At 55.7% G+C, this 11,129-nt stretch overlaps 1 protein-coding gene across 1 annotated transcript in view; it reads left to right on the top strand.

The window, feature by feature from the left end:
• Positions 1 to 10,330, top strand: part of MMP11 (matrix metallopeptidase 11) — a 17,787-nt gene extending 7,457 nt beyond the window's left edge. Inside the window, 8 exon segments of the mRNA XM_035890474.1 lie at positions 1,632 to 1,882; positions 3,051 to 3,194; positions 4,189 to 4,322; positions 6,919 to 7,166; positions 7,502 to 7,572; positions 7,574 to 7,656; positions 9,037 to 9,294; positions 10,197 to 10,330. Of these exon segments, the coding sequence (XP_035746367.1) occupies positions 1,632 to 1,882; positions 3,051 to 3,194; positions 4,189 to 4,322; positions 6,919 to 7,166; positions 7,502 to 7,572; positions 7,574 to 7,656; positions 9,037 to 9,294; positions 10,197 to 10,330 (1,323 nt within the window).
• The last annotated feature ends 799 nt before the right edge of the window (positions 10,331 to 11,129 follow it).

The raw sequence follows: 11,129 nt of genomic DNA, 5'->3' as shown, positions 1-11,129 counted from the left end.
ATACGCCCTCCTTCCACCATCCATCCAGGATGGATTCTCAGTGCCACGGCCGGTGGTTTGGGTAGGCTTTGCTGTTCGGGATGTAAAATGGCTTTCTCTCTTTGCACACGTTGACGGCGCGGTTCCCATGGTGTGTGCAAGTGCACGGGGACAGCAGGACCGGGTTGATGGTTTCTGAGGGAAAGGCTGGCAGGTGCCAAGCCACCAGGAGTGTCTGTCTGTCCGGGAAGGACAAGCCAGCAGGCTGGAGTGGTCACAGACATGTGAAGAACCAAACACCTGAACAGCGCCTTGTGCGACCTCCCAGGCTCCTGTGTCCATCCGTGCATCGCCCAGAGGCACGGAGCCGTTACAAGGTCGGGAGCTCGGTAGCGGAATTAATGCCAAGGGCTTCACACTTCATTCCAGCCCGCATGAATGGGCTCATTGTAGGGAACAGAGTGGCGGCAGCACGCGGATTACACGGCATCATGGCAGCCCTGGCATCGTGCCCACCTGACCTGCGTGTCCCCAGCAGGGCGGCCAGGAGAGCTGGCCTGGAGGGAGGCAGCTCCTCGCAGGGGGAGCAAGGGGACCTCTAAACCCCAGGTCTTCACCCTGGAGCCCTGTGGGACAGAGCCTGCCTGTCTGAGATGCGTCGCTGCTGCGTCTCAGCTCCTCCTGCTGCTCCAACAGCTTTACATTTCCCTGCACAGAATTGGGCAAAAAAGTCTGCGTTTGGACCTCTGGCTTGTGCAGCATGGCGATGCCGGGACCAAGCGCCTCGCACCCCCCGTGCCTCACAGCAGGCTGGGGCTTACACTTGGGCCGTGTTTCATGGTGGCCCCATAGTCCTGCTGTCAGGTGGGAAGCCAAGGGAAGTCAGCTAATTAGCACTAATTAATGTCGACGAGAGGCGACATTTTCCAGCTAAGTGTGGGACAGCCCAGGTGATCTTATCCCCAGCAGGCACAGTGAGGCAAGGGGGTATGGTCCTGTCCATCCCTCTGCAGAACCGGTGACCTCGGGCAGCAACAGGGGCTGCAGGGATGGTCACTGCTGCTCTCTGCCCCCTGGGCTGGGCTCTAAGCCACCCCCAGATCCATCTACCCTGCCCTCCAGCTTGCGCTGTCCCCCAGCCAAGCTGAGAGCCCCCTCACCACACCAGGGCAGCGAGGGGACACCATGGGAGCGACAACGGGGAGCACAACTGCCTGCTGGGGACTAAAGGCTTCCTCCCATAAATACCACCTCTACCCGGGGCCAGGAGGGATACAGGATGTGGGGTGAAGGGGGAGAATTTACTCCCTAGCGATTTGTTTCGTTCTTGAAGGGTCTGGTTCTCATCCACAGTTTGCAAAAGCATTTCCTGCCGGCCAGCTGCCAAAGAAAAACGGACCCAAAATAGCCCCGTGCTTAGGAGGTGCCGTGGCACGAGACGGTGCCTTCCAGGTGTGATCCAGCCTGGTGGCGGCAGCACCTGGGAATCGGGGAACATTTGCAGGGAGCATCTGTGCCCCAGGACCGGGGGAGCAGCCCCGGGCAGAGGAGGAACTCACGGCTGCAGGGCTGCTGCGGGGAGTTGTCCGCCGCTCCGCATCAGGACCTCTCTTCCCAGACACTGAAGCCATGGCTTTGCTTTTCCCTTTTAGGACGTGTCTCGAAAGCATCACACCTGGAAAGAGCAGAGTCCTTGGCTGTCTTCCGTGGTGAATGCTGTGGGGACCGGTGTGCCCGCCAAGGGCTTCCCCGTGGGCGCGGATGAGCAGGCGGCGCGATGGAACCCACCCCGGTGCGGCGTGCCAGACCTCCCGGCGTCACCGGACGGCCAGAACGGGCGGAACCGGCAGAAGTGGTTCGTCCTCTCCGGTGGACGCTGGGACAAGACTGATCTCACCTACAAGTAAGAGAGGCCCGAAACAGGAGTCAGGCTGGTTTGCTTCTCTCTCCCCACACCCCTCAGTCTGATGTTCCCCGGAGCGTGGCACGCTGTGACGTGATCGTAAAAGCTGGAGGGCAGCCCCAAAATGGGTACGGCCAGTGGGGGGGCAGAGGAACCACGTGCTGAGCACTGGCAGGGTGGTGGCCAGCACCTCCATATCCCCTGAGATGTGTGCTGCTGTAAACACAGTTGCCCACCCACCCCTGCCCAAACACACAGCGCACAGCCGTTGCGTCACCCTCAGTCAGTCCTGCATCATCACCCCCGCGTGCATACGTTCACTTCCCTACATCAAACCCATGACACGTGCCGAGCCGAGCCCCCACCACCGTCTCTCTCCTGCTCTGCCTTTGCTCCCCCCAGCCACCTTGCTGTGGGCTCACTTCATGGTTTATTTTAAAAAGACTTTTTTATGATGGTTCCTGTAAACGCGACTCCAGTGCAAGCTTTTGCCCGAGTCACCCCACACATTCGCAATCGCGAATCTGCTCACAGGCTGCCAGGAGGGTTGTGCTGCTTCCCTGGTTGCCCACAGGGGTGCGAGTGGAGAGGTGAGCACGCTCCTATGGGCTTTGACAGCACGTAAATCATCTTTTGTTTACTTGAGTGCAGGAGAGAGTTCCTCCTAGCCTTAGGAGGGGATAGATAACAGAAAGGCTTCTTCTTCCCTTTGGGTTTTTTTTTTGGTCAACAGTGTTAAAGAAAGAAACGCAGCAGAGACGGACGCACACCAACACTGGTAATGGAAGGTTCATGGAAGGGAAAGGAAGCTTCCTCTCTGGCAGACCTTGCAGTCTGCTTATCTTATAGGAGGGCAGAAGAGGCAGCAGCTGCTCGGAGTGAGCCTGGGTTTCCAGGGGCAAAAAATGCAGAGGTTGAGGAGGAGAAATCACATCACGCCACTCCCGGGCACCTCCGTGGGGCTGGAGGCATGGGGGGGACAGGCCTGGGAAATGCTGTGCCACTTCAGCAAAGCAGAGATCTGCAAAGCTCTGCAGAGAGCTCACCTCTGGGCCCACCGGGCAGAGGGTCCCAACACCGATGGGGTGTATCTGCTGCAAGCACTGCTTGGAAGAGGGTGCTTGTATGGACTGGAGATATTCCTCATCCAGTGCCTGTTGCTTTTCAGAATCATCAGGTTCCCCTGGCAACTTGTAAAAGCTAAAGTGAGAAGGACCATCGAGGAAGCTTTGAAAGTCTGGAGCGACGTGACCCCGCTGACCTTCACCGAGGTGCAGGAAGGCCGGGCTGACATCGTCATCGATTTCACGAGGTGAGCACGGCGGGCAGCAGCCTCGCAGGCAAGACCCCAAGCCTCTAAGAGAGCAGAGAGCTACCAGCGCGCCTAAGTGGAGGCTCATACTTCTGCTTTCAGACACTGGGATTTTTTTGGGGGTTGTTTTTTTTTTTTCTTTTGTCAGCTGTGGGCTGCTCAGTGTAAGTGCAGCTGCTCCGTGCTGGCTGTGCACAGTACCGTTACTGATCGTTCATTAATTTTCCTGGTACGTTTACGTTTCTCTGCCCACAGGCTGTTTTCCTAAGCGTTTGTTTTGACTTTTCATCTTCAGGTCCTCCATCCTGTCCCTTGACTGAACGACGTAACTGTCTGCCCAAAGACAAATATAGTTTCTTGGTTAAATGAACCTTGGCTCCCGGCCTGAAATTCACTTTTGGCAAAATACGCACGGGGGCAAAGACTTCCCTCTGCTGCGTGTTTGCACAAAACTAATAAAGGCAGCGGAGACCATCCAAGCGGTGATGCAATGTGCGTGCTCTGTATTCGCCTGCGCCTCCCGCGGCCACATCTCTCATGGGTTTCCTCTGAAGGTTTCCTACTGATAGTCAATGGAGGGCTTGGCTTGAGTGAGGACCTGCGGGTTTGGCTGGGTTCACTGCCAGCTGCCCCTCTGCATCCCCGCACCGCTCAGCTCTGTCAGCTTAACCTTGGCTCAGGCAGTCACCGTGGCTCCATGGTCAGCCTTGGGCTGGATGCTGAACAGAGGGAGGAGAGACACATCCCTGAGAAAACACGTGAACTCCCCAGCGCTTGGTGTGACCAAGCTCCGCTTCCTCAGCGCCCCAATGCAGAACAGAGTTTGTGGCAACCCGAAGGGCTCAGGACAGTTGATCCGGGCTGGTGGGATGAACTTGGGCTGGCAGCAAGAGCTGCTGTCCCCTGGCAGCATCTCCTCGCCTTCGGCCATCTGACACTGTTCACTGGAGGTGCACAGCCGTCTGTCTGAGGTGCAATGTGTCTTCCCCTCCAGGTACTGGCACGGAGATAATTTGCCTTTCGACGGACCCGGGGGGATCCTGGCACACGCCTTCTTCCCCAAGACACACCGGGAAGGAGATGTCCATTTTGACTATGATGAGACCTGGACGATTGGGAACAACCTGGGTATGGTACTGTTTTGGGGGGAGCTGTGGACGCTCCAGGATACTTATCAGGGCACTGGGAAATGATTCAGCTGTGGAGTAAACAGGGATCCTTTAAAACCGAGAGACAGAGATAGTTTTTGTGGTGTGCATTGTTGTCTTACAACCCTACTGCCAGTATTCAGGTCTTTCCTTGTCACCCTTCAGCCACAGCAAAGCAACTCGAGCCCCGGCTGGCACCGTTGTTTTCCAAAGGACAGCCTTAGCCCCACGCACAGTTCACTGCCTGCCTGCAAAGTATTTTCTCTTTGAACAAGTCCATAAAGGGAAACCACCCAGGCTCAGCTCTGCCCCTGTGGCCTGGGAATGCTCTGACCATAAACAACACCACATCGAGTCAAGACTCTTTTTTGTTTTTTTTTTTTGCTAATAATAGATCCAATCTGGTAGCTCTCTGCTTGGGCACTTGGGGTCTGGTGTCACAGTATCTCGTGAGATACTGCTGTACCGCCTGGGACCATCTGAATCAGTGCCCAAAACAGCAGTTTCTGCAAAACCCACCAAAATTAACCCAGGTCAGCCCCTCCTCCTCCTTCCCAGTTTATCTACAGGGACAAAGACACAATCACAAAGCCCGAGTTAAACCCCTGCCTCTCCCAAACATTTTGTCCACATCGATGTTCAGGGCTCAGATGGGCTCCCCCAAAGTCCACGTTATTGCCAGTTGCATGCCAGCTTGAGTCTGCGTGGGGCACAGGGCTGCTATGTCCCCAACCCCACGGTGCTGGCCCGAAACAAGAACCACAGAGCACCAGATCTTGCTGCAGAAGCATTCCAGCTCCTTAGGGAAGGGTGGGCTCTGCTGGTCTTCCCCCTCTGTTGGGGCTGCCTGTATCGTCGAAGAATTTCCTACATTCTCCCACAAAGACAGCATTGGAAGCAAACCAGGAACTGAAAATGGATGCCAGTTCCCATCAGAATCCAGCCCTCTTCCATGGCCCTTTTTTTCCACCACCCTCATCATCTTCCATAAAAAAATGTCAAAGCTCTTTGCAGCTAATTGCCATTTAATATGCTGAAAAGAGCTTTATGATATAAACATGGATAAATCCTTATCTCAGCTCTCAGCGAGATGGGGAAATCCTTAGCCTCATTTTACAGGTGGGAGAGCAGAAGTAGGGGGAGGGCTAAGGTGCACCCTGGGCTCACCCTGGAGCCCTGCAGGACGCAGGACTCCACGTGCAGGACCTTCTGTGCTGTGAGGACACCCTGATGCTCCCCGGCACAGCTCCTCCGGCGTGCTGGTGTTCACCTCCTCCAGAGAATCTGACAACAGTACAGCCGATCTGCCAACACTGGAAAGCATCAAGCGAGGAGCCTGCCAAACTAAACAGAAGTGTCTGAAAGTTTGTAATAAATCACTGACATAGAAATCCCACTTTCTCAGCTGACCTAGATGTGTCGATTTAATTGGGTCAGTGCTGTGCAAATTCATCGCTTCAAGGTAAAGCTGACCACCGGGGGAAGAGAGAGGCTCGCCTTCCCCTCCACCCTTCCCAGGCGTTCCTCCTGGCTGCGTCCCCCCCAGCCCAGCCCATCCCGGTGCTGAGGAGTGACCCGCTCTCTGGGAGCCAGCAGGGAAATCCTGCCTGGAGCAGCAAGGCTGGCTGACTCACATCCCTGCCTTTCCCACCACTTGGGCTGCAGCTCGGAGGATTTCTGGCTGAAGGCAAGTGAATGAATACGCTGGGACTTGTCAACAAACAGCCCCGCTCACAAGTTTCACTGCTTAATGTGCCTCTCTCCCAGCTTTCCCCGGGATTTATCAACTTCAAAAAGGATCCGTTGGAAGCTACACAACACCTGCCAAATGACACATTTTTGTCTTCTGAAATCCACTGTTCCCCCTCTCCTTTTCTAGACGCTCCAAGGTCGTGTATTCCTAAAGCCTGATCTCCCATAAATCTACTTGAGTCTGATGAAGGCGGCCCAGGCCTTGACATGGGATAATTTTTTGTGGATTTATTTCTAAATGTCACCTTCTTGCTACAGTCCACACATAAGCAATAAATTAGCTCCCTCTGCTGTCCCTGTGCCAATGGCCATTAGCAGGTTTTACTCCTCACTGATACAGGTATCATCTGCCACAGTGGACGTGGTCTAAATGGGACCTGAGACGCTACAGTTGTAGCCAGCGACTGCTGCAAGACTGGGTAGACAACACCCAACCTTACCACCCCGACACCTACTTCTATGGGCCAGACATCTTTCTCCGTACAGATTTCTTCTATGCAAAAGCACACAAAAAACCCTTTTCTTCCTGATAGCTGATGGGGTACAGGAGCCCCTGGTGACAGAATTACAAATTCCCAGTGTGCCCAGGCTAGTACTGGGGTGTATGAATTCACTCACAGTGCTCCGGGAAAACCCTGGGAACAACAACCTGTGAGTGCTGTAGTCAAGATGGAGTTCTCTTTCCTCGCGTTAGGCTCCTGCAGTGCACCTCAGTGCACTCTCAGTGGCTGATAATTGGTAGAATTGGGCCTAGAGGTGAGACTGAGAGGTGGGCATCCCACACACCAGCAGGCAAAAGCATCTCCCATCTTTTCCCTTTGCAGGCACCGATCTCCTCCAAGTGGCTGCTCACGAGTTTGGCCACGTCCTGGGCCTGCAGCACACGGCTGTCTCCAAGTCACTGATGTCTCCGTTCTACATCTTCCGCTACCCGCTCAGTCTGAGCGAGGATGACAAGCAAGGCATCCAGCACCTCTACGGGAAACCCAGACCGGATCCTGAACCAACCCCAACCCAGCCAGCAGAGCTGCACCAGCCGGACCTTGAAACAAATGAGATCACCAACGTGGAGGTGAGTGAGCAGCTTGTCCATGTCCTCCTCTAACACCACGGCGTGTTCCCAGCTGCTGGGACTGTCCTCACCGTGAGGCCAGCAGCAGACTTCCACGTGGTTTGGTGTCTGTGTCTGCCACCCGTGCTGCTGAGCCCAGGTCCAGACCCCATGGCTGGAGCTGCCAGCCAGCATGGAACGTGCAGGGAGGGGATCTTTGGGCAGCCCGTGCCCAGCCAAAACTGGCTGAAAGCAGGGAGGGTTGCGGGGACACAGGGAATTCCCATCCACTGAACCCAGCCTGGGTGAGGGGGGCTCCCGCGAGTCCCAGCACCTGACCAGCCGTGCTTTGGCAGGCTGTGCAGCCCGACGCCTGCGAGACAGCTTTCGATGCCGCGTCCACCATTCGAGGGGAGCTGTTCTTCTTCCCCCCCCCGCTGCTGGCAGGGGATCCCCAGCTCTGTTGATGCCACCTTCGAGGACCCTCTGGGCAACATCTGGTTTTTCCAAGGTAAGAGCTGGATTGGGATCAGACTGCTTGGAAATGCATCTCCTTTACTGAGGAGTATTCAGGACCCAACAAGTTCCTGGGAGGATAAATCTTCTGGGCATCCTCAGCAATCCTTGTTATTTGTTTCCTTCTCTGTTTAAACTTTTTAAGTGGATATTGAGGGGGGTAGAGAGAAGGAGGGGTCACTTTTATGTTAGACACAGCCAAGATATCCTGTTCTCCTCTGGAACACAAACATTTGTTTTGAGCCTCTGTCCTGGCAATGCTGCTGGCAGAGGAGGAGGAAGGAAACGCTTGCTCCATCCCCCAAGCTGTCCTGGGAAGCACTATGCCAGCAGAGAGCCCCGGACACTTTCACAGGTTGTGAAACTCCTGAGCCTGTGCCCCCGGGGTCCTGCTCAGGGGATGGATGGCAACTTCCCTGCTCCTCAGAGACCTGGACGTGGAGCTTCTGTAGCACCCCCAGACTGAGTGAGCCTACAGGGAGCCTGTGTGCAGAGCCCAGCAACCTCCTGCCACCACGGGGATTAAAAACCAGTCCCCCACAGGGCCCAGGACGGGGGGGCAAACCTCCTCCTGGCCATCTCTGGAGTTCAAGACCAGCAACAAACCCTGCTTCAGCTCCACTGTTTTCTTTAACGCTCTTTCCAAGTGTAAACTTAATAGCAGGGATGCAGAATGACGCAGGTACCCAGCTGCCCTGGGTGTGCACGCCCCGTCTGCGCACCATGGGACCGAGCACCAAAAAGCGCAGCAGGCGGCTCTGCGGGCAGCGTTCCTGTGTAAACAGATTACTGAGCACCTGACCCGCAGGCAAGGACTTACAGTGCTAAAACTGGCAGGCTCCTACCATGAGTTAAAATGAGATAAGGGGAAAGTATTAACATGCCGTAGGCTAATTGCAGAGATTCCCATTCTAATCTAATCTGGAAATACGCTTCTAGTCTCTATTTCAGCTTAGCAACTTCTTCCCAGTTTCTGTAGCTTGCTGCTTTACAGCCGCATGCCCCCTTTATGCCTGTGCATGCCCATGTACGTTTTCCTCCAAGAGCTGAGACCGCAGTGTAGAGGCTGGTCCTTCCAGCCAAGTCTTGCCGTATAACTTCCACAAATAGAGAAAAGACAGCTGCTAAAACTGTCCTCCTTGTCCCACCACCAACACCCTCTGGGTTGGACCGAGGTGTCAACTCCTCATGGCGCCGGTGCTTTGGGCGCCTGTTGGTGACAGCGTCCGTGACGCTGGTGGGGATTTTGCCTCTCCGACAGAGGCATCTGTGGGAGCTTTGCCAAGGCACCAGCTTCAGTCACACAGTTCACTGCCAAATATCAGGCACCAAAGAGCTTCTGAACCCTTGTCTCCTTTTTCTGCCTTCTCACCAGATTCTCAGTACTGGATTTACGATGGCGAGAGACGGGTGTCTGGTCCCACCCCGATCGTGGAGCTGGGCCTCCCTGCATCCCCTGTGCAGGCAGCCCTGGTGTGGGGGGCTGAGAAGAACAAGATCTACATCTTCAGTGGAGGCAGCTACTGGCGCTTCAACCCTCACACCCGCTGGGTGGACAACATCTACCCCCGGACCATGGCCGACTGGCGCGGAGTCCCTCAGGAGATCGACGCGGCTTTTCAGGATGAGTTTGGTCAGTGCAGCAGAGACATGGCCAGCTCTGGGGAGGGCGCTCAGGCTGAAACCACTGCCTGGTGGGAAGAACTGGGCAGATTTGGGTATTTCAGGGAAGTGGATGCTTCCCAGCCGCAGCACATGCCATATAGCATATTGAGAGGGAGGCAGCTCCCTCCAGTAAGGAACTGAGGTTTCTCCCATAAAAGTGAGAAGTTTTGCCATTATTAATGGCAACAATCAACAGCTAAGCGTTTGACAGAGGGAATTCAAACTTCTGACTAAGAAATGGTCACAGAGTCCTACCCAGCCGTTACTGCCTACGGCAAAGAAAGTGATGAGAAGACAGCAGAAACACCGCCCATGCTCCAGCCTGTCCTGAATGACCAGGCTGATTTTGGTGTTGCCTCGTCCTCCCCGATGTGCCCCATGCTGAGGACAGCACAGCAGTGCCACAGAAACACTGAGGCCACCCAGGGTGCTTGGGATGACAGGTACAGCGACTGCCTCTCTCCTCCCAAGGGATGGGGTGGAACGGCACCCACCGCTGCCAGAGCCTAAATCCCAGAGCAGCTTCCCCGCAGCAGCAGATGCTCCGCAGCAGGGCTACACAAGCTCCCTCTCACAGGCCCTGTTCGGGTCCCAGACATCCTCTGCCCCCTTAGGGCCAGGCCCCTACCTGGGTACAGCATATTTAAAACCACCAGGAATATAACATAAAACCCTGCTTCCTCTTCCACCAAAACTGAAACAGCGTAAGCTGCAAACCTGGGTTTGAGTGAAATGAATCTGACAGCATCTCCTTCCAGGCTCTCCTTTAGTGCTGCCCGTGTTACAGAGCATCAACAAGACAAAATGCTAGTGGAGAGCTCTGGGCTGTGCCAGCCCTGTCTCTCCTAACCCCTCCTCTCTCACCCACAGGTTTTGCCTATTTCCTGAGAGGCCGAGATTACTGGAAGTTCGATCCAGTCCAGGTGAAAGTGCTGGAGGGCTACCCACGCCAGATCAGCCAGGACTTCTTCAGCTGTACGCCTTCCTCCAACTCCTTCAGATGAGGCGGGGTGCTCGCGTCCTCCACGCTCCCCTTCCATCACCCATGCCTCCAGCAGCCACGCAGAGGGTTCCCTCTGCCCTTCCCGGCTTCCTTCCAGGCTCAGCATCTGACGCAGCGTGTGTCTGGCACAACAAGTGACAAAGTTTGCTCCTCTCCAGTTCCAGCAGCCCCAGCTTCCGTTGCTATCCATATAAAAGCATCCGCCACGTTCTTTGCAGGCAAGAGCAGCCACTGAAACTCTTAACTGTGGCCACACTGTTCCAGTGGTAGCATCCCAAAAGCCATCAAGCCCGCCTGGAATGGGATCACACTCTAATTAACCCAGACCCCATCACGTAGAACTGATCTGACAGCGTTTCCTATGTTTACATAGCCCGCAGCAGCCCTTTGCTGCTCCAGACCTCGGCCTGGGAGGAGGAGGGCTTCCACCGAGACATCTCCCCACCTCAGCCGGGGGCTCGGGAGGACGCTGGCTGCCCACAGAGGAGCGGGGACACGCGGCTGCTGCCAGGGTCGCTTCACCGGGGCTTGCAGCCGTGACTGCCGGGACCCCGCCACGGCCTTAACTCCCGGTTTTACGTTGTTATCTCTCGTACGCGTTAGGATTTTATACTGGTTTTGTACAGACGAGGGGTCCCCCTTTCCTTCCGCGGTGCTGGGTGCCGGCGCTGGACGCTGCCCCCTCGCTCCCTGCGCGGTTGGGTTCCCCATCCCGGGCTGCTCACGACTGCACCGACCGGTCTCGTACCGCTGCTCCCCGCCCGCCCGGACACCGGGCCGGGGGCTGACACCCTACAGCC

Source organism: Egretta garzetta, unplaced genomic scaffold (genome assembly GCF_000687185.1).
Source record: "Egretta garzetta isolate BGI_Z169 unplaced genomic scaffold, ASM68718v1 scaffold343, whole genome shotgun sequence".
Taxonomy (NCBI): domain Eukaryota; kingdom Metazoa; phylum Chordata; class Aves; order Pelecaniformes; family Ardeidae; genus Egretta; species Egretta garzetta.
Note: the sequence above shows the minus strand (reverse complement) of the source record. Positions and strands in the feature narration are given on the sequence as shown.